At 52.6% G+C, this 20933-nt stretch overlaps 1 protein-coding gene across 1 annotated transcript; it reads right to left on the bottom strand.

Annotated features, from left to right (window-relative positions):
- Positions 1-750: 750 nt before the first annotated feature.
- LOC147110204 (uncharacterized) lies at positions 751-14207 on the bottom strand. Its single transcript, XM_086004122.1, has 3 exons — positions 13774-14207; positions 4377-4733; positions 751-2436 (listed from the first exon to the last, which is right to left on the bottom strand). Exons 1-3 carry the CDS (start codon positions 13823-13825, stop codon positions 2126-2128), a joined length of 720 nt encoding a protein of 239 aa, XP_085860248.1. The 5' UTR covers positions 13826-14207; the 3' UTR covers positions 751-2125.
- Positions 14208-20933: the final 6726 nt, after the last annotated feature.

Raw genomic sequence — 20933 nt, 5'->3', positions numbered from 1 at the left:
GGCCAAGATTGGATCAGCCAAGATCTTATTGAATGGCGGAGCAGGCTCGAGGGGCTGATTGGCCGACTCCTGCTCCTGTTTCTTATGTAAACAAACAGTAACCGTGGAGTTCATGAGATTAAAGTTTCACCTGATGTTGCTGTCAGTGGATTATCTGTAGCGAGAGAAGTAGGTGCAGTTCCTACAGAAAATGACAACAAATTAACATAAATAAAAGAATTTGATCAAAATAGATACTGAGGCTGAAAATTATCGATGAAGGTCGTTGCAAAAACGACCCCAATGGTTGACTCATGTCCTTCGGGGAGGGACCTGGGCTACAGGGGACTCCCATCCCACACTACTTGGCTCAATCTTACTGCCCTGAAGCAACCACGGATGGACAATAAACACGGTCTTACCAACGTCATTTGCAGCTTAAGAACAAACTGAACAATTAGGTGTTTCTGGAGGTAGTGATTGGGGTTCAATGCATGTGAAGATATGGTAGGAAATTTCCAATAGGTTCTGGATAGATTTTGAAATGTGCTTAGGGTTATACTAACACTGAAAAAGCTTCAACATAAAACAGCCATGTTAAAGTACGGGTGGAAAACTCATTAATTGTCATTACCCTGTCCAATAATATCACGGAGATGTTTCGACCTGCTCAAACGGCAATTAAAGTACTGGACATAGCAATGTCTTACAAAGAAGGTAAATGTCATTGGGATAAACATGACACATTCACTCCCTGCTTTCAAATACCTGCTTGGAGCGAAGTTCAGCAAGATTATGTATGGACAGGGATCTCCCCAAGTATAAGTCAGGTACTGTCAGTGTGTAAATGGATTCTGTAGAAACAGTCTCCCACCCACTGCTACTTTACACAGAGCATTTGGGTTTATTGCTAACAGATTTGGAACATTGCACAATACCCGCAATCAACTGTTGCCCATTTGTTGAAAGGATCCATAATTCTGGTACAAATTTCACTGTATTTACAGCTCACCGACCCCCGCCTCACACATACATACCAACATTGAATGGTTTACAATGTCTCATCTCCTGATTCATTCCTGCAGTTACTAGACTTTGGTCGGAGCGTTCCCACCTCTGAGTCAGAAGTGGTATGGGATTGAACAATGCGAGAGGATCACTAGTTTGACATCCAGTAGGATACACGGGTCCGGTGGGTGTGAGTGACCTCCATTAGGAAGCCCATAAGAGTTCGCCCTCTGGAACGAACCTCCCTATTGGCTGGTGTAAGGATGGTTACAGCCATGGAAGGAATGTTCAGGTGATGGCCTATCAGACTGTTAATCTGCCTGCGAATCCTTCCACTGCTGCACACTGTTCTCCAAGGGAAGTGTATGAAGGTACAAAAACCCACATTCACCATGTGCTGCTGCACTGTCAATCTTCAGGATGCAACATTCTATTGAGAATAACATCAAATCCTCATAGAAAAAAAATCTAATGTCAATGGGAGTCAGGTGTAACACTCTACTGAGTGAGTTTTGGATGACACACAGGAAGATGGCAGCTGGTGTCGAGGCCAATCATCACAGCGTTAGGACTTCACATCTGGGGTAACTCAGGCAGGCATCCTTGGCCCAACCACCATCCAGATGTTCTGTCAGTAACATTTTCTCTGTCATAAGATAGGGAGTGGGGTTATTCGCTGACCATTCTGCCGTGGCCAGCTCCTTTCACACTTACAGCAGGACAATGGCTGGTACGATTGATACCACAGGAGTGCCTGTTGACCATCTCAAGCAACAGAAAGACCACCGCCTCCCCATGACCTTCAGCAGCGCTGCAACTTCCAAACCAACTAATAGAATCCTGGCCAGAAGCTTAAACAGAGCACTCTGGATCCAGGAGGACAGCAGAGGCTGGTTACTGTGCGGTGATTTGGATCACCTCCTGACTGTTTGAAGCCTTTTCACTGCCTTCATTGCTCAAGTCGAGAGTTCAATGAAAGACTCACCAGCTGACCGGCTGTGTGCAGTCACAACAGCACTCGGGCAGCTCAGCACCAAGCAGGACAGAGCAGCCTGCCAACTCCACTTTCTACAAGTGATACTGGCGAGATATTGACATCAATCATGTGGGCAAATGGAAGTATAGTTTGAGATGCGGGCTAACCTGATATCTCCAAGAGACGACTATAAGAGCAAATCTTTCCATTCTTCAATCTTACAGTATATGTGTAGCATCCCGCATCGGGGAGTTGAAAATTATTGATGATTAAACTTCTGAAATCGAACTTGTGCCGCTTGTCTTCATGAATCAGCGCATTGTTCAGTTTCCACAGGATTTCAATCCCTTTCCAAGTTACTCGGGTATTTTCAATGCTCCAATCGATACTGTTGAAATAGGACAGCCCGGGCATCTCACAGGTCAGATTTACGGAGCTTCCCAGGGGAATCGGGCCGGCTGGGATCACAGACACTGTGGGAAGAGGATAACTGGTTAAACTGACAAAAGACACCATAGATTAAATTATGGCCTAGAACTGCATTCGCGGCCGAATACTTGCGCACAGGGTCAGGCGCACATGCTGCCCACGTCATGTCACATAGTCCCAGGCACCACCTTAAATTCCTGCTTGAAACTCATTAAAATGATACACGTGCCACCAGCCCTTCCCCCACTGTGCAGTGGCATTTTTCCTGTTTCGGGTTAGGTCCGGAAATCGGGTGTGTCTCCCGACCCTTAACGGGAGACAGCAACTCTTAAAGGAGAGGTGCACTTTGTCTACAGACAGCGGGAAACATTGTCAGAGGGATAACGTTGCTGCAAAAGATCCAATTAGGGCCCCAAGTTTCTTCATTGTCACGTTGGTGGCATTAATGCAGACAGTGGACAGGAGGGGGGACATCCTGTTCCCGAAACACCTCCACCGCCAGTGAGGAGAGCAAGGCAAGGAACGTTCATCCCAGCACATGGCTGCCACACTGAAAGACGTTCAATGACCTCAGGAGAGTTGTCAAGGTAGCGATACTGCTCTTTCTCCCTGCTCACAGCTCTACCACTAACAAGATCATTATTCAAAATACTCACAATTACAACCACCCCGCTTCCCTTCATTCTCCGCAAATCAATGCAGCAAACCACTTTGGCTCCTTCTCCTCAAACTCACCACTATTACACAGTGCAGAATCACTATTCTATCAAGAAAGGCACAGCCTCAAAACAGGTAGGCCTATCGGGCCTTGGGCCTCATTAATGTCAGACCAATGTGCTGCAGGCACATGCTGGGCGTCCAGAGGCAGCTCGCCGGTGAAGACCAGGTTCAGGAATCACTGCCTTGGTCGGGCTTCAGGGGTCGGTGCCTGGGTCGGGGATGAGACTGGGGTCTCGGGTCGGAGTTTGGGACGGGATTCAGCGTTCGGTGAACATGGCCTGTTTCAAGTGTCGGAGATTGGGGCCGGACTCGAGAATCGGGGATGGGGGCATGTGTCGGGGATCGGGTTCACAGCCATGGTTGGGGGTTGATGATAGATGTCTGAGCCAGGGATCAGGGATTGAGCCGAGTCAGGGATCAGGGCCTGGATCAGGATTTGCGGGGTTCAATGTTGGGGTCCCGGGATCAGCAGGTCGTGTTTGGAGCAACGTGGAGGGGGTGTTGGGAGGTGCAATGGGGCCCTTTAATATGTGATCTTACATTAGTTTGCTTCTTTGTAGCAGGCAATCCCTAGAGCTGGTTTCCAAGAGTGCATCTGGAGAGGGGCCTGGCCGCCTCATGATAAACCAATCTTACAGAATTGGCCTCAAATTAGCAAATGCAAAGAGCCTAACGCCTGTTTCAGGCATTGGCAAAGGATGCCCCTCGCCTGTTCTCACCCAATATGTCAGGAGGCGCACTTTCAGTCGCAAATGTACACATTTCCTGCCCGCCATATTGGGACCTTACTAGTCCGAGCCTGTGGGCTGGAAATTCATTTTAACCGACAGTGTAGAACGTGTGGTCATGTGTTGTCCGCCTGTTACACCCGCCGCCCGATATTCAGCTCCACTGAAGTCAGTTTCTACCTCAATGAGATTTGAGCAGAAGTGCTGAGGGAATTTTCCGGAAATGGATCTGATCTTTACCGGTTGAGACTTTACTGCGGGATTTCCCATAGTTTTCACAATAAAGATAAATAAATTGCTGAGAATTTACATTTACTGAACAAGAAAGTGTTTCCGAGGCCTACAATAACCTGCCCAGCAAGAAAGCAACACTGTTTTAATGCTGCGTTTTTCCACATCACAAATTGTCAAGATGTTGGCATTTAAAGGCACGGAATTTAACGGAACAGTGGCGGATATACGGAAAATGGTGAAACAGTTTGTGTGAGACTATCATACACATATAATTACACCATAAACTGCTTTCAGTAACTCACCATTGATCACTATGAGGCGGATTAACATCTTCTTCTCCTTGTGTCCAGAATACAGCAAACAGTCGTAATTTCCGGCATCTTCCATTGTCGCCGTGAACAAGAGAGAATAATTCCCCGTCCTGAAACCCTCAGTCTCAGCCAGTGTTATATGTGGGAACCGCGGGGAGCTGCACTCAGTGTTGTTCTTATCAATTGCACAAAGTGCCATCCCATTGTCTCCTGAGGCAGGTTGAAATGTCCACTGAATCGCATCAATTTGAGTCGGAGACCGGGAGAAACAAGGCAGCAAAACCGGGCTGGACCCGTTCGAAAGAACCAGTTCCGGAATATCTCCATCATCTCCATCCCTCGCGGTACCTGCACAGGGAGCAAAGTGTGATATTAAACCGGACTGTATGAGATTGGATAAATATCCACCTTTGCCCACAAACTCGGTTCCCTGGGCACCAACACCATCCCTCTCCCTGGTCACTGCCCGATAAATATCCACCTTTACCCACAAACTCTGTTCCCTGGGCACCAACACCATCCCTCTCCCTGGCCACTGCCCGATAAATATCCACCTTTACCCACAAACTCTGTTCCCTGGGCACCAACACCATCCCTCTCCCTGGCCACTGCCCAATAAATATCCACCTTTACCCACAAACTCTGTTCCCTGGGCACCAACACCATCCCTCTCCCTGGCCACTGCCCGATAAATATCCACCTTTACCCACAAACTCTGTTCCCTGGGCACCAACACCATCCCTCTCCCTGGCCACTGCCCGATAAATATCCACCTTTACCCACAAACTCTGTTCCCTGGGCACCAACACCATCCCTCTCCCTGGCCACTGCCCGATAAATATCCACCGTTACCCACAAACTCTGTTCCCTGGGCACCAACACCATCCCTCTCCTTGGCCACTGCCTGAGTCTGAAGCTGACTTTTCACAACCTTGGTGTCCTATTGGACCCTGAGCTGAGTTTCCCGCCCCATATTCTCACCATCGCCAAGGCCGCCAACACCCACCTCTGTAACGTTACTCGACTCCGCCCTGCCTCACCTCACCTGCTGCTGAAACCGTCAGCCAGGCCTTTGTTACCTCCAAACCCATTTATTCCACTTCTCCCCCGGCCGACCTCTAACTCGCAGAAAACTGAATATGTTATAGTAGAGGCACTCAGCTCATCGATGTGACATTACTCTGTCCAATAATTAAACCGAGCCTTTACACCAATAAAAAAACAAGGAGAAAAAGGGATCAATGTTCAGTTAAAATAGTGGATGCATTAACGCCAAACAAACAGGTAAACGTGATGGTGTTAAACTTGACGCAATAATTTCCTGCTTTCAAATTTCCCGCTGCTTTCCCAGCCCCGGCCCTGCCTTCCAGAGGGGCCTTTGTTTTGTTGCTCTCACATATTTGGAGCAATGCGCCGCCCCGCCGGTGAAGTGCTGCCCTTTTGATGGAAGGAGCCAAATTCCCGGGCAAATTTTGACTTGTTTGCACCGCCCCTCCCCCCGCCACCACACCCCCTCCCCACACTCGCATCGAGCGGATCCCAGTGTCTCCTCATCCAGTTTATTTCTTTAGTCGTTGCTCATTCAACCATCTGTTACACTTTGTGCTTCACTGCGAGCCTTTCAGATGCAGAGAGCTGTGTCCTGTGTGGTCAGAGGAGGTGGAACTAAGGGGCTGACAGTCGCTTGGTGTCAGCTCCCCTCCCCCAGCCCTGGCCACTATGTTACCCCGATGCTATCTTACAATTAATGTTGATGTGTTATCACATAATGCGATTCCACTCGCATGAGAATAGCGGGTCTTGGCTCGAACCAGGAAGCAGGACTATTGGCTGAAAATGTTACATTGTTGAGATACCGCGGCAAACGTGGGAGTCGAGACCAGAGTTGGTGGAACACAACTGCTTTAATTCACATCATGGCAAAGAGAGAGCTTGAAAAGCCCGCGCAACCACTTAAATACTCCCCAGACAGGAAGTGCTCCAGGCAGCCTGTCCCTGCGGGAAACAAGTTGCCGGAGGAAAGGGCCCCCGGCTGGGGGCGGCTGCTGCCGGCAGTGTGCCTGCGTAAACTGTCCGTGCCGCCGTGAGCGGATTATGTCCAATGGTGGCGTGTCGCCACAGAGCTCCATCCAGAATCCGCTTAGGAGGAGCGGACGAGTCGTGACGGTGGTCTAATGGTTCTGCCGGAGCGGCTCTGAGTGGTCACCGGTCTAGTTGGTGGGGCCGGGCGGTTCGCCGCCGGCTGTGCTGGCTTGCTGGCGGGACGGCCTCTAATTGGAGGTCGGGCCATGGGGACCTGTTCCCCTGGTTCTGTGTGTGCTGGTTTGAGTCGGTCGATGGAGACTGTTTCGACCCTGTCGCCGAGTCGCAGCTTGAAAACCTTGTCTCCGGTTTGTAGTACCTCGTACGGTCCATCGTACGGGGGTCGCAGGGGTCCGCGGTGCGCGTCGTGTCGCACGAAGACGAAGCGTGCCTGCTGTAAGTTTGGTGGGACGTGAGGTGCGAGTTCGCCGTGTCGGTTGACCGGAAGTGGGGCGAACTGTTGAGCGGAAGAGAAAGAGTTGATCCGCTGCTATTCGGCCGACCAAGGTGTGGTAGCCTCCGGGAGGAATTCGCCTGGTATGCGCAGCGGTTGTCCGTAGACTAACTCCGCTGCTGAGGACTGGAGGTCTTCCTTGACCGCGGTGCATAGGCCTAGTAGCACCCACGGTAGTCGGTCAGTCCAGGTACTGTCCTGCAGGCCGGCGCGGAGTGAGGCCTTGAGTGACCTGTGGAAGCGTTCACACAGCCCGTTGGCCTGCGGGTGGTACGCCGTGGTTCGGTGGAGCGTCACCCCGAGGTTGCGTGCTGTGGCCGTCCAGAGTTCGGAGGTGAACTGGGCGCCTCTGTCGGAGGTTATGTCGGCCGGTACGCCGAACCTCGCGACCCAGGTGTTAACGAACGCCCTGGCGATGTCGGCTGTGGTGGTGGAGGTCAGCGGCACTGCCTCAGGCCAGCGTGTGCAGCGGTCGACCATCGTGCGGAGATAATTTCGGCCTTGCGATGGCGGCAGAGGACCGACGATGTTGACGTGTACGTGGTCGAAGCGGCGGCTGGGTACCTCGAAGTCTCCCAGGGGTGCTTTTGTGTGCAGCTGTGCCTTAGCCCATTGGCAGGCGAGGCAGGTGTTGGCCCAAGTCTGAACATCTTTGCTGAGGCCACGCCAGACAAAGCGCTGGGAGAGGAGTTTGACAGATGCGCGGGAACCCGGATGGGAGAGCCCGTGGAGCGCGTCGAAGATGCGGCGGCGCCAGGTTGCAGGGATGACCGGCCTGGGTTGGCCGAGTGAGACGTCGCAAGTGACTGCCGTGGCTTCGGGCCCGTGCGCGACCTTGGCTAGGCGTAGCCCTGGCAGGCTGGTAGCCGCCGAGAGGAGGTCTGGGTCCGTGAGCTGGGCCGCTGCTAGTTGCGCGTAGTCGACCGCTAGGTGATTCGCGCAGATGGCGGGACGGGAAAGGCAGTTGGCGACAATGTTGTCTCTACCGGAGACGTGCTGGATGTCCGTGGTAAACTCGGACACGGCCGCGAGCTGGCGTTGCTGCCTAGCAGACCAGGTTTGGTGTGCTTGGCCATCGCGTATGTGAGCGGCTTGTGGTCCACGTACGTGGTAAAGGGGCGGCCCTCCAGGAGGAACCTGAAATGGCGGACCGACAGGTGGAGCGCGAGGAGCTCGCGGTCGAAAGTAGAGTATTTGACCTCCGGGGGGCGCAGTTGGCGGCTGTAGAAGGCAAGTGGCTGCCACGCGCCATTGACCCACTGCTCGAACACGGCTCCGACCGCATGGTCGGAGGCGTCGGTGGTGAGCGCGACCCGGGCATCGGCCCTCGGGTGCGCGAGCAGGGTGGCGTCGGCGAGCGCGTTTTTGGTGGCGTCGAAGGCGGCTGACATGTCAGTGGTCCAGGCTACGGCCATCTTGCCGGATTTACCTCGGAGGGAGTCGTATAGGGGCTTCATGAGGGCTGCAGCTCTGGGGATGAACCTGTTGTAGAAGTTCACCATCCCGAGGAACTCCTGGAGGCCCTTGATGGTTTTGGGGCGGGGGAATTGCTGGACGGCCTGCACCTTGTCGGGCAGGGGGACGGCCCCAGCAGGGTTGATGTGGTGGCCGAGAAAATCGATCTCGGCTAGGCCGAATTGGCACTTCGCCGGGCTGAGGATGAGCCCGTGTTGGGCTAGGCGCCCGAACAGGATGCGAAGGTGTTCGAGGTGTTCCTGTTTGGTGGAGCTGGCCACGAGAATGTCGTCTAGATAGATGAATAGGAAGTTCAGGTCCCGGAGGACTGAGTCCATAAGGCGCTGGAAAGCCTGGGCTGCATTCTTGAGGCCGAAGGGCATCCTCAGGAACTTGAACAGGCCGAATGGGGTGATGACGGCCGTTTTGGGGATGTCCACGGGGTGTACGGGGACTTGGTGGTAACCGCGCACCAGGTCGACCTTGGAAAAGACGGTTCGTCCGGCCAGTCGGGCCGAGAAGTCCTGGATGTGCAGCATCGGGTATCGGTCGGGGGTGGTGGCGTCGTTGAGGCGGCGGTAGTCCCCGCAGGGGCGCCAGCCTCCGCCGGGCTTGGGGGCGATGTGGAGGGGCAAGGCCCAAGGGCTGCTGGAGCGGCGGATGATGCCGAGTTGCTCCATGGTGGTGAACTCGGCCCACGCGATTTCCAGCTTGGCCGGGTTGAGTCTGCGGGCGTGGGCAGAGACCGGGGGGCCGGTGGTGGGGATATAGTGCTCCACACCATGTTTGGCGGCTTTGGCCGAAAAGGTCAGGTTAGTGAGGGCGGGAAACTCGGCTAGAAGTGCCGAGTAGTCGTCCGTGGCACTGGCGAGGCAGTAGGTCGTCAGGCCGGCCGAACGGGCCGGGGTGAATGCGCCAGGGATGGGGGCCATAGTGTTGATGTCGACGAGGCGGTGCCTCGGAATGTCGACAAGGAGGCCGTGGGCGCGTAGGAAGTTGGCGCCGATGAGTGGGCAGAGGACCTTGGCTGTGAGGAACTCCCAGTGGTAGCGGCGGCCTGTGAGGTCGAGCGTGACCATGCGGGTGCCGTATGTGCGGATGTCAGAGCCATTGGCTGCGGCCAGCGTGATACCCCGTGCGCCGCGTTGGATTTCGAGGGCGGAGGCGGGGGTGATGCTGTGCTGGGCTCCTGTGTCGCACAGGAATCGGCGGTTGGTGCTGTCGTCGGTGACGTACAGTAGGGGCCCCTTTTGCCCCGCGGCCATCGTGGGGGCCGGTGCGGGGGGGGGGGTTTGAAAGTGCACGGTGGCTTGCAGCGTTGGGCCCTAGTGCCAAAACGGGTGTGGTAGTAGCAGTGACCCGGAGTGGAAGGGCGGTCGGGCCTAGTGGGCCGGGGAGACCGTGTGGTCATTGCCGTGAGGTCGGGCGCGACGTCGCGGGCGGTCTGCGCGGAGAGCAGCCGGTCGGCCTTTTCAGCTATCTCATTCAGGTCCGTGGAGCCAGACTCCACAATGAGCGGGTGGATGCTGGCGGGGAGCTGCCGAATGAAAAGCGTGCGAAAGAGGGCGCCGGAGTTTTTGTCGTCCGAGAGGGACAGCATGTGGGAAAGCAGGTCCGACAGTGAAGCATCACCAAGGCCTGGGAGGTCGAGGAGTTGGCAGTTGCGCTGGTAAGAGGGCGCCTGAAATTTTTTAAGAAGCGCGGCCTTCAGATGTTTGTACTTGCCTTCCACTGGTGGATCCTGCAGCGCTGCCCAAACCTTGGGGACTGTGGCGTAGGTGAGCGAGGCGACGAGGTAGTCGTACTTCGTGGCGTCGACTGTGATGCTTCTCAGCCGGAATCTGGACTCGGCTTGAATGAACCAGGCCTCGGCCAGGTTCTCCCAAAAGTCCGGTAGTTTAACCGTGACTGCGTTTGTATCCGCCATGCTAGCTTAGGATTCGTCCTGAGCATCGGGGTCACCAGTGTTGAGATATCGCGGCAAACGTGGGAGTCAAGACCAGAGTTGGTGGAACACAACTGCTTTAATTCACATCATGGCAAAGAGAGAGCTTGAAAAGCCCGCGCAACCACTTAAATACTCCCCAGAAAGGAAGTGCTCCCGGCAGCCTGTCCCTGCGGGAAACAAGTTGCCGGAGGAAAGGGCCCCCGGCTGGGGGCGGCTGCTGCCGGCAGTGCGCTTGCGTAAACTGTCCGTGCTGCCGCGAGCGGATTATGTCCAATGGTGGCGTGTTGCCACAACATAGAATTACATAGAATGTACAGCAGAGAAACAGGCCATTTGGCCCAACCAGACCATGCCAGCGGTTATACTTCACTTGAGCCTTCTCCCATCCTTCCTCATCTAAGTGTATCAGCATAACCCTCTATTCCGTTCTCCCTCATATTCTTATCTAGCCTCCCCTTAAATTCATCTAGACTCAATCACTCCCTGCGGTAGCGAGTTCCACATGCTCACCACTCTCTGGGTAAAGAAGTTACTTCCTTAAATCCATCTCGACGCCATTTTTCCCTTTTTTCAGTAAATATTGCGGAGCCTCACGGACTAAGATCGCTTTGCACAATGTGCAGCCTTGTCCAACGTGAGCTGAAACTTTTCAAATCATTCTATCTATGTCAATATTTAAATTATAAATTGCCCCCGCATTTCACTGAACGGAGCCCGGAACCACAGCGACCCGATACAGCGATTGCACACTGAAGACAGCAGTATCACAGGAGCTCTGAAACTGTGTCTTAACATAAGAACATAAGAAATAGGAGCAGGAGCCGGCCATTTGGCCCCTAAAGCCTGCTCCGCAATTTAATGAGATCATGGCTGATCTGATCTTGGGCTCAGCTCCACTTCCCTGCCTGCTCCCCATAACCCTTCACTCCCTTATTGTTCAAAAATCTGTCTCTCTCCACCTTAAATATATTCAATGGCCCAGCCTCCACAGCTCTCTGGGGCAGAGAATTCCACAGATTCACGACCCTCTGAGAGAAGAAATACCTCCTCACCTCAGTTTTAAATGGGTGACCCCTTATTCTGAAACTATGCCCCCTAGTTCTAGATTCCCCCATGAGGGGAAACATCTTCTCTGCATCTACCTTGTCGAGCCCCCTCAGTATCTTATATGTTTCAATAAGATCACTTCTCATTCTTCTAAACTCCAATGAGTATAGGCCCAGCCTAACTGGTCTACAGTTTCCTGCTTTCTGTCTCCCACCCTTCTTAAATAGGGACGTCACATTTGCGGTTTTCCAATCCGCTGGGACCTCTCCAGAATCCAGGGAATTTTGGTAGATTGCAACCAAAGCATCCACTTTCTCTGCAGCCACTTCTTTTAAGACCCTAGGATGTAGGCCGTCAGGTCCAGGGGACTTGTCCACCTTTAGTCCCATTATTTTACCGAGTACTTTTTCATTAGTGATAATGATTGTTTTAAGTTCCCCCTCTCTATAGCCCCTTGATTATGTGTTATTGGGATGGTTTTAGTGTCTTCTACCGTGAAGACTGATGCAAAATATTTGTTCAAAGTCTCTGCCATTTCCCTGTTCCCCATTATTAATTCCCCAGTCTCATCCTCTAAGGAACCAACATTTACTTTAGCTATTCTCTTCCTTTTTATATACCTGTAGAAGCTCTTACTATCTGTTTATATTTTTTTGCTAGTTTACTCTCATAATCCAGCTTCTCTCTCTTTATTACTTTTTTAGTCATCCTTTGCTGTTTTTTAAAAATGTCCCAATCCCCTGGCCTTCCCCTAATCTCGGCAACATTGTATGCCTTTGTTTTCAATTTGACACCATCCTTTACTTCCTTAGTTAGCCACAAGTGGTTCTCCCTTCTCTTAAAGTCTTTCCTTCTCACTGGAATATATTTTTGTTGAGAGTTATGAAATATCTCCTTAAATGTCTACCATTGCTTATCAACCATCTTACCCTTTAATCTATTTTCCCAGTCCACTTTAGCCAGTTCTGCCCTCATGCCATTGTAATTGCCTTTATTTAAGATCAGGACACTGGTTTGAGACCCAACTTTCTCACCCTCCAATTGAATTTGAAATTCAACCATGCTATGATCACTCTTTCCTAAAGGATCCTTTACTATGAGATAATTTATTAATCCTGTCTCATTACACAGTACCAGATCTAAGATAGGCTGCTCCCTGGTTGGTTCCACAACGTATTGTTCTAGGAAACCATCTCGGATACACTCTATGAACTCTTCCTTGAGGCTGCCTTGGCCAATTTGATTTGTCCAATCAATAGGAAGGTTAAAATCGCCCATGATTGTTGCTGTACCTTTCTTACAAGCCTCCATTATTTCTTGATTTATACTCTGTCCAACAGTATAGCTGCTGTTAGGGGGCCTATAGATTAGGCCCACCAGTGACTTCTTTCCCTTATTATTTCTTATCTCCACCCAAACTGATTCTACATCTTGCTCTTCTGAACAACTTTCATTTCTCACTACTGCACTGATCTCATCCTTTATTAACAGAGCCACCCACCTCCTTTTCCCTTCTGTCTATCCATCCGAAATGTCAAATACCCCTGAATATTCAGTTCCCAGCCTTGGTCACCTTGCAACCACGTCTCTGTAATGGCAATCAGGTTATACCCATGTATATCTATTTGTGCCCTCAACTCATCTATCTTGTTACGAATGCTGTGCATTCAGATAAAGAGCTTTTAATTTTGTCTTTTTACTATTTTTCTGTGCTTTGACCCCACTTTCTGATGCACTCTTATGTTTATACGTTCTGTCCCTTCCTGTCACACTCTGGCCACCATTACCCCATCAATACCCGGCTCTATTGCCTTCTCCTTTCTCTTTGAATTTTTTAATTCCCGCTCACCTGATCCCCCCCTCCAGTATTTAGTTTAAAGCCCTCTCTACAGTCTTGTCTTTTGTCGAATACTGTTGCTCATTCTCGTGTTTCAACAGCAGACGATCACCCAGCGGGAGCAAGTGAATCTAACATGGAGACTGATGGCCATTTCTGTGCATAATTTACGGTAGTTTGAATTGCTGATCCATTATTAACGATGGTGTTGTTTTAGTAAACTTAGCGAATAAGGAAAATGGCGGGGTCATGAACTGATTGTGCCTCGCGCTGTTTCAAATGCCGCTTCGACACAGATCCTCAGTCTTATCAAACAAGTGATATCGTCAGTCATTGTTACATTCAAAATAACTTTGTGATTAATTTGATCATTCTTGCTACGCGTTTGCCAATACCGCACGGAATATAAGCAAAGTCCACTTTGAAATGCAGCTACCGTTTGGAGACCCCAACACGGAGGCATTAGACCGATGGGGACAGATATATCTACACAAGCAACAGTGCTGGAGACTATGATTGTCAATACTCGACTGAAAATAAAATTGAATGTGATTATAGATCATACCTGGATTTAGAACGGCCAGTAGAAGGGAGACCTCGAGAACGGAACACCTCATACTTGCTGCTGTTGAGTCTGAACTGGACAGAGAGAAATGACCGAACGTGTTAGTTAGCGAAGCAAGAGGAAGTTCTCGTTTCCTTCTGTTAAAAATATTTATCAGGCTCGGTCACGTGATTATTGGTTAGAATTTCCTCAGTCACTAACTTCAATAGTTAGATTCAACATCAAGACTTGGCTTCACCATCAATAGGGGTAGACAACATTCACGGTGCTTAATTCCTAGATTATCACCGTCTCGAACAAGAATAAGCCCAGCGACCATCCCGGGCCCTCAACAGCACCAACATTGGCGAATGACCCAACAGCATCTTGAAAGACAACATTGCGGAGAAGCTTAACTGTATCAAGTGTAACAACACAGTGACTAAAGAGCAGGGCAGAGGCTGGGTACTCTGCGAGGATTGACTCACCACTTTCCCCCTCAATGTCTCTCCACCATTTACAAAGCTCTCTTCAGGAGCATGGTGTATATTTCCCACTCACTTGAATAGGTGCAGCCTAGACAGCCCACACAATGTTCAAAACAATGAAGCACCATGTTTTTTCGGTCTGCACCCGTGCCACTGGATTCAGTGGCCCCACCACATGCACACTGCACCTTGAAAGGGGAAAGGTAAAGAATAAAGTTCGTGTAGAGTAGAGTTGAATGACGGGGGCTCGGTTCTATACAGACAATGGTCAAGGAGAGCAGGGTGCAACTATAGGAGGGGCGGTACTGAGGGAGTGCCGCACTGTCGGAGGGGCAGTACTGAGTGAGCGACGTACAGTCGGAGGGGCACTATTGAGGGAGCATCGCACTGTCGGAGGTGCAGTACTGAGGGAGTGCCGCACTGTCGGAGGGGCAGTACTGAGGGAGCGTTGCACTGTCGGAGGGGCAGTACTGAGGGAGCGCCGCACTGTCGCAGGAGCAGTATTGAGGGAGCGCTGCACTGTCGGAGGGGCAGTATTGAGGGAGCGTTGCACTGTTGGAGGGGCAGTACTGAGGGAGCGCCGCACTGTCAGAGGGACAGTACTGAGGGAGCGCCGCACTGTCAGAGGGGCAGTGCTGAGGGAGCGCTGCACTGTCGGAGGGGCAGTACTGAGGGAGCGCCGCATTGTCAGAGGGGCAGTAATGAGGGAACGTCGCACTGTCAGAGGTGTCATCTTTCAGATGAGAGGTTAAACCCGAGGCCCCATCTGCCCGCTCAGGTGGATATAAAAGATCCCGCAGCCACTATTTCAAAGAGGAGCAGGGCAGTTCTCCCCGCTGTCCTAAGGCCAATATTTATCCCTCAACCAACATCTGGTGATGATCACATTTCTGTTTGTGGGAGCTTGCTGTGCACAAACTGGCTGCCGGGTTTCCTACATTACAACAGTGACTACACTTCAAAAAAAAGTATTCATTGGCTGTAAGGAGCTGTGGGACATCCTGAGGTAGTGAAAGGCGCTATAGAAATGCAGGTCTTTCTTTCTTCAATCAAAGGCTCACTCGGGGCGAGTTGGATCAGTGACTTGCTGTGCAGCAGATTGAAAGTTCCCGGTCTGTGCGGAGCCGCCTGATTGGTCAGTAGCCTGGAGCCCAGGGTTGCAGGACTGGTGGGGTGGGGGGTCGGGGAGTGTGCTCTGTACAAAAACCACTCACAACTGGGTATTTAGAACAAGAGTGGGAAGAGAAGAGCCGATAGGGCGTTTGTAAATCTGATGCCAAGGTGTCCATTTAATCCAGCGGGCTGATCCACCATGTGGGCCATCGCAACCGGTGCAGCATGTGTGTCCATTCGTACATGGGCGGGCCTTTCAAACCACGCCGGGAGGGAGGAGGGGGTGGAAAGGGGTGAGGGGAGGACAAAGGAGGTCACTGGATTGCAGTCGGGATCAGGAAGCCCGGTCGACGCTCCCGTCTCACACAGCCCAGGGAGGGCCCCAGTCAAACTGCAGCGTCGCCAAGGCGCTTTGCGATGGGCAGCGCGGTGAGATCGCGGGCGTGGCGGAGTGACGCTCGCGACACAGGCCGACCCCGAAGACCCCGCGGCCCCCCCTCTCCACCAGCTGGAAAGCAAGGGCCGATCAGTCAAACCCGCAGGCTCCTTCCCAGCACAGACAGAGGCCAGTCGGCCCCTCCAGCCTGCCCTCCTTCTGTACGCGAGCAATCCCCAAACCCATCCCACTGCCCCGCTCTCTCCATTGACAAATATTGATCCCAAATTCCCCCTTTCACAGAAGCCATGGTCTCGGCCTCAACCTCCTCCCCATGGCTTCAGTGAGGTGGAGGATTGGAGAAGCTGGGATTGTTCTTCGAGCAGAGAAGGTTTAGGGCAGATTTAACAGAATCATAGAATGATACAGCGCAGGAGGAGGCCATTCGGCCCATCGTGCCTGTGCTGGCTCTTTGGACCCACTCCCCTGCCCTTTCCCAGAGCCCAGAAAATGTTTCCTTTTCAAGTATTTATCCAATTCCCTTTTGAAAGTTATTATTGAATCTGCTTCCACCGGCCTTTCGGGCAGCACATTCCAGATCACAACAACTCGCTGTGTAAAAAAAAATAATCTCATCTCTCCTCTGGTTCTTTAACCAATCACCTTCAATCTGTGTCCTCTGGTTACCGACCCTTCTACCACTGGACACAGTTTCTCCTCATTTACTCTCAAAACCATTTATGATTTTGAACACAATCTTCCCCTTAACCTTCTCTGCTCTAAGGAGAAGAATCCCAGCTCCTCCAGTCTCTCCACATAACTGAAGTCCCTCATCCCTGGAACCATTCTCCTAAAGAGCGGCGTTCAAAATCATGAGGGGTTTTGATCGAGTAAATGAGGAGCAGTACTGAGGGAGTGCTGCACTGTCGGAGGGCAGCACTGAGGGAGCGCCACACTGTCGGAGGGGCAGCACTGAGGGAGCGCCGCACTGTCGGAGGGGCAGCACTGAGGGAGCGCCGCACTGTCGGAGGGGCAGCACTGAGGGAGCGCCGCACTGTCGGAGGGGCAGCACTGAGGGAGCGCCGCACTGTCGGAGGGGCAGCACTGAGGGCGTGCCGCACTGTCGGAGGGCAGTACTGAGGGAGCGCCGCACTGTCGGAGGGGCAGCACTGAGGGAGCGCCGCACTGTCAGAGGGGCAGCACTGAGGGGGCGCTGAACTTCATAGGTGCTGTCTTTCGGATGAGACTTTAAACCGAGGCCCCATCTGCCCTCTCAGGTGAACGTAGAAGACTCTGCAGCCTCTATTGGAACAAGAGCAGGGGAAGTTATCCCAGGTGTCCTGGGCCAATATTTACCCCTCAACCAATAATCACTAAAAACAAATGGTCTGGTCTTATTTTTAATCCATTCATGGGATGTGGCCGTCGCTGGTAAGGCCAGCATTTATTGCCCTTCCCTAACTGCCCTTGGGAAGGTGGTGGTGAGCCGCCTTCTTGAACCGCTGCAGTCCGTGTGGTGAAGGTACTCCCACAGTGCTGTTAGGTAGGGAGTTCCAGGATTTTGACCCAGTGACGATGAATAAACGGCGATATATCTCCAAGTCAGGATGGTGTGTGACTTGGAGGGGAAACTTGGAGGTGGTGGTGTTCCCAACATATTGCTGTTTGTGGGAGCTTGCTGTGCGCAAATTGGCTGCTCTGTTACCTACATTACAACAGTGACCACACTTGAAAAAGTACATCATTTGCTGTGAAGAGCTTTGGGATGTCCCGAGGATGTGAAAGTCGCTATATAATTGCGAATCTCTTTGTTGTCTATGGAACAATAGCGTCCCATCCCTGGTCAGTCCCTGGACACTCCTGCAGGGATCCTCCAGGACACTCCTGCACTGAGCCCTGGGTGCGTCTCTGTTCCGGGACCTGGTTCCTTTGTTTGCTGCGATGCTTCGATCAGGCACAGGATGAGATTCCTTCTTTGATCCCTTTCGATGTCCTTTAGGTGACTATCCCTCCCTCCCCTCCCCTCTCTCTCTCCCTCCCCTCCCCTCTCTCCCTCCCTCCCCTCTCCCTCCCTCCCCTCCCCTCTCTCCCTCCCTCCCCTCTCTCCCTCCCCTCCCCTCCCCTCCCTCCCCTCCCCTCCCCTCCCTCCCCTCCCCTCTCTCCCTCCACTCCCCTGTCTCCCTCTCCCCCCCCACCCCTCCGCTGCCCTGCTCCCCCACTCCCCTCTGCCCCTCTCTCCGGCCCCTCCCCCTGCCCAGCGAGCCCCGCGTTGCCAGGGCAATTTGGGGGCGCGAGGGCAATTTTGGGGCGTTTGGTCTCCCTGCCCGTGTGTGTCCCCCCTCTCCCTGTCATGTCCTCTCCCTGTCCTATCCCTCCCTCCCCTCTCTCCCTCCCCTCTCTCCCTCCCCTCCCCTCTCTCCCTCCTCTCTCTCCCTCCCCTCCTCCCCTCTGTCCCTCTCTCCGGCCCCTCCCCCTGCCTAGCGCCTGAGGTCCGGTGCCGTTGCTGAGGTCCCGCGCGTATCGCACGGCTGATGGACGGCCGCTGCGTGCGGGCGTGCGGCGCATGCGCGGTGAGTGCAGGCGGCGCATGCGCGGTCAGTGCGGGCGGCGCATGCGCGGTCAGTGCGAGCGGCCCGCGGGAGCCGGCAAGGCCGTTAGCGAGCGGGAAACTTCGGGCGGCGCGCCCGCGCTCTGTCCGCGACACCTGAGAGGGGGAAGTAGAGAGAGACAGAGAGGGAAGAGGAGAAGGAGAGAGAGGGAAGAGGAGAGAGGGAAGAGGAGAAGGAGAGAGAGGGAAGAGGAGAAGGAGAGAGAGAGAGAGAGAAATTTTTTCAGCTTCAGGCCCCGAGTCCCCCCTGCGCGAGGAGGAGGGGGGGGGTTGCTAAACACAATATAAAACTCAAATAAATTGTTAATTAATTGCCTAACACATAATTGAAATATTTACCTTAGTTCCCTAACACACAGAAAGTGTGGGGGAAAAAATCGTGGAAAATCAAGATGGCGGCCACTCACCTCGGTTCAGAAGGATAAGGCCCGCCCACACACGCACCGATTGGTCGACCAGTCAGGTCACCGAAGCGTAGGATTGGTCAATCGTCGAGTCACTCGACACTCAACTGTTGGAAGACCTCGACGTCACACGGTCGCTAATGAGATGCTAATGAGCGGAACGCTGAACGTTTTTGGGATACCGCGGGCGGGATTTTTGTCCGGCCGAAACGTAAATACGCCTATGACCGGTCCGGAATCGCAAGCTTTCTTTTGAGGCGACGCGCGCGTCGGTACGCTCTGTAACTTCCAAACGTATAGAGACCAGGCGGACAGACAGACAGAAGAGCCACTTTATATATATAGATACTAGCTGGGGAGCCCCGCGTTGCGAGGGCAATTTTGGGGCGCGAGGGCAATTTTGGGGCATTTGGTCTCCCTGCCCCTGTGTGTCCCCCCTCTCCCTGTCATGTCCTCTCCCTGTCCTATCCCTCCCTCCCCTCTCTCCCTCTCCCTCCCTCCCCTCCCCTGTCTCCCTCTCCCCCCTCCCCTGTCTCCCTCTCCCCCTGTCTCCCACTCCCCCCCTCCCCTGTCTCCCACTCCCCCCCTCCCACCTGTCCCTCTCTCCGGCCCCTCCCCCTGCCTAGCGCCTGAGGTCCGGTGCCGTTGCTGAGGTCCCCCGCATATCGCGCGGCTGATGGACGGCCGCTGCGGGCGGGCGGGCGGGCGGCGCATGCGCGGTGAGTGCGGGCGGCACATGCGCGGTCAGTGCAAGCGGCCCGCGGGAGCCGGCAAGGCCGTTAGCGAGCGGGAAACTTCGGGCGGCGCGCCCGCGCTCCGTCCGTGACACCTGAGAGGGGGAAGTAGAGAGAGACAGAGAGGGAAGAGGAGGAGAGAGAGGGAAGAGGAGAAGGAGAGAGAGGGAAGAGGAGAAGGAGAGAGAGAGAGGGAAGAAAGAGAGAGAGAGAGAGAGAGAGAAATTTTTTCAGCTTCAGGCCCCGAGTCCCCCCTGCGCGAGGGTGAGGAGGAGGGGGGGGTTGCTAAACACAATATAAAACTCAAATAAATTGTTAATTAATTGCCTAACACATAATTGAAATATTTACCTTAGTTCCCTAACACACAGAAAGTGTGGGGGAAAAAATCGTGGAAAATCAAGATGGCGGCCACTCACCTAGGTTCAGAAGGATAAGGCCCGCCCACACACGCACCGATTGGTCGACCGGTCAGGTCACCGAAGCGTAGGATTGGTCAATCGTCGAGTCACTCGACACTCAACTGCAGGAAGACCTCGACGTCACACGGTCGCTAATGAGATGCCAATGAGCGGAACGCTGAACGTTTTTGGGATACCGCGGGTGGGATTTTTGTCCGGCCAAAACGTAAATATGCCTATGACCGGTCCGGAATCGCAAGCTTTCTTTTGAGGCGACGCGCGCGTCGGTACGCTCTGTAACTTCCAAACGTATAGAGACCAGGCGGACAGACAGACAGACAGACAGACAGACAGAAGAGCCGCTTTATATATATAGAATATTTATATGTAATTCATAAGACGATAGTCATTTCCTCAAACTCCCCGCCAATAGTGTTACTTGGAGTGAGGTGACGCCAGTTGGACCTGAGTGAAACAGTCGCTGTTACTTTGAGTTTTGTTCAGTGTTTCTTTGACACGAAAACTCACCGTCCTGTTCGGGTATTTCCAAGCTCGGGTTCGAGCTTCACTTTTGTACCGGTGACATTCGATTCTTCTGGGATCTTATGTTTCCACCCTCCGTTTACTCAGCACTGTCTGTATTTGGGGAGTGGTGTTCTGGGACCCCGGGCTTGGCCACTGATGCTCATTACTGACTTTATTTGGTTGTATTTAGTGAATTTAAGGCAGTGATCAAATGCTTGACCTAAATCGCTCACATTTCACTTGAGTTTAAAATGACATCGGAGGCCATTAAGTTGCACTGATCTTTCAGAATTTATTCGGATGGTATATCATTTCCGGCCATTGTATTACACAACCGTCTCATCACTTTAACACTGCCTCAGGCTTACAAAGCACAATTTTGTGCCCTCGGCTGCTATCTATAACCGGCTAAAGACTAAAATATGTTAAATAAACTGCTCAATGACAATGAATCAGACACAATTTGCTTGTTTAATAATGTTTGAATAACACTGTACATCAACATAGATTTTACTTGGACAATGTAGACACA

Source organism: Somniosus microcephalus, chromosome 12 (assembly GCF_052327205.1).
Source record: "Somniosus microcephalus isolate GS21.2 chromosome 12, FLI_Smic_1.0, whole genome shotgun sequence".
Classification (NCBI taxonomy): domain Eukaryota; kingdom Metazoa; phylum Chordata; class Chondrichthyes; order Squaliformes; family Somniosidae; genus Somniosus; species Somniosus microcephalus.
This window is presented reverse-complemented; position numbering and strand designations above follow the sequence as displayed.

Bases quoted from the DNA above. Each gene is read 5' to 3' on its own strand.
- LOC147110204 (XM_086004122.1), bottom strand. From the start codon at position 13,825: ATGAGGTGTTCCGTTCTCGAGGTCTCCCTTCTACTGGCCGTTCTAAAT. The intron at 4,734-13,773 runs GTATGATCTATA...CTCCCTGTGCAG, and splicing joins ACTGGCCGTTCTAAATCCAG to GTACCGCGAGGGATGGAGAT. The intron at 2,437-4,376 runs GTGAGTTACTGA...CTCTTCCCACAG, and splicing joins CCGCCTCATAGTGATCAATG to TGTCTGTGATCCCAGCCGGC.